Source organism: Priapulus caudatus, unplaced genomic scaffold (assembly GCF_000485595.1).
Source record: "Priapulus caudatus unplaced genomic scaffold, Priapulus_caudatus-5.0.1 Scaffold608, whole genome shotgun sequence".
Lineage (NCBI taxonomy): Eukaryota > Metazoa > Priapulida > Priapulimorpha > Priapulimorphida > Priapulidae > Priapulus > Priapulus caudatus.
The window spans coordinates 45860-46961 of NW_014577669.1; the positions used below are offsets into that span (position 1 = coordinate 45860).

Here is a 1102-nt window from a genome sequence, read left to right on the forward strand (position 1 = left end):
ATAGAGAGCTGTGCGTGTGTGTGCGAAAGAGAGAGAGCGAGAGAGGACGGATCAAAGGATAGACGGCAGCAGTGCATATATTGTATATTTTCGGCAATCAGCAGAGCGTCCCGTTGCGCAATCATGTGTACGCGAGTCGCGCGATCACTGCGAGTGGATGTCCGGACGCGTAGCCACTGCGAAATTAAAAAGCTTTAATTTTAAAATTAACCAGAAGGAAGAGAATGCGATAAAGGAAGGAGATAACCTGCGGCAGTTAATGAACGCGGGCTATAGTACTACTACTACTACTACTACTACTACTAGAGCTAAAGCTATTGGCCCAAGGATAGAGAACATGGGTCCCAATAAAACCAATGTGCCTAACCCTAATTCTAACCATAACCCTAACCTATTATATATATAATATTATATTTATATTGATGTAAATGACATTGGTTTTATTGGGACCCCCATGTTCTCTATCCTTGAACCAAGCTGGCCTTCAATTCCTTGATCCACGATCACTCATAATCACTCGGATAATCACGTTAAACACTCGAACGCATTACCAATAATTCGTCAAAATAATAATGGAAAGAATATATGATACATTGTAGTTGCTGAAAGGTAAATTCCATATAATCAACGAAGTTATATTAACGTATATGATAAATAACCGTGTACAACATAAATTTCACCTTTACTGGCAGCCATGTCTAGACCAGAATGCTTTGCAATTTTGATCACAATCAACATGTCAGCCTCCATAGAAGAAGACTTGAATGACGAAACTTTATCGGCTAGGGGTAGAAAACCATGCAGGGCGTGCACTGATTTTAGAACATGGGCAAGTTTTAAAGGAGGTAACGCAAAGAAAACTAGAGCAATTAACAAGGAGCCACAGATCCAGGTACTGTATCATATACAGGTAGAGAGGTACACGAATGATGAAATGCATGAATCATAATGTCATTAAATGAGCAGCACTGAAAGTTAGGGCCCAAGGATAGATAGAGAACATGGGTCCCAATAAAACCAATGTGCTTGGCTAATACCCTGACCTTAACCCTTACCCTAATCCTAACCCTAATCATAACCCTAACCCTAATCCTAACCCTAA

At 40.3% G+C, this 1102-nt stretch overlaps 1 protein-coding gene and 1 long non-coding RNA gene across 2 annotated transcripts in view; both read right to left on the minus strand.

Annotated features, from left to right (window-relative positions):
- The window catches only part of LOC106812112, an 8896-nt gene extending 8184 nt beyond the window's left edge, over window positions 1-712 (minus strand). Inside the window, exon 1 of the long non-coding RNA XR_001394289.1 lies at window positions 681-712. This is a non-coding gene — a long non-coding RNA (uncharacterized LOC106812112). The remainder of the gene's footprint in view (window positions 1-680) is intronic.
- Window positions 713-954: 242 nt separating this feature from the next.
- Window positions 955-1102, minus strand: part of LOC106812103 — a 1311-nt gene continuing 1163 nt past the window's right edge. Inside the window, exon 3 of the mRNA XM_014815878.1 lies at window positions 955-968. Within this exon, the coding sequence (XP_014671364.1) occupies window positions 955-968 (14 nt within the window). The remainder of the gene's footprint in view (window positions 969-1102) is intronic.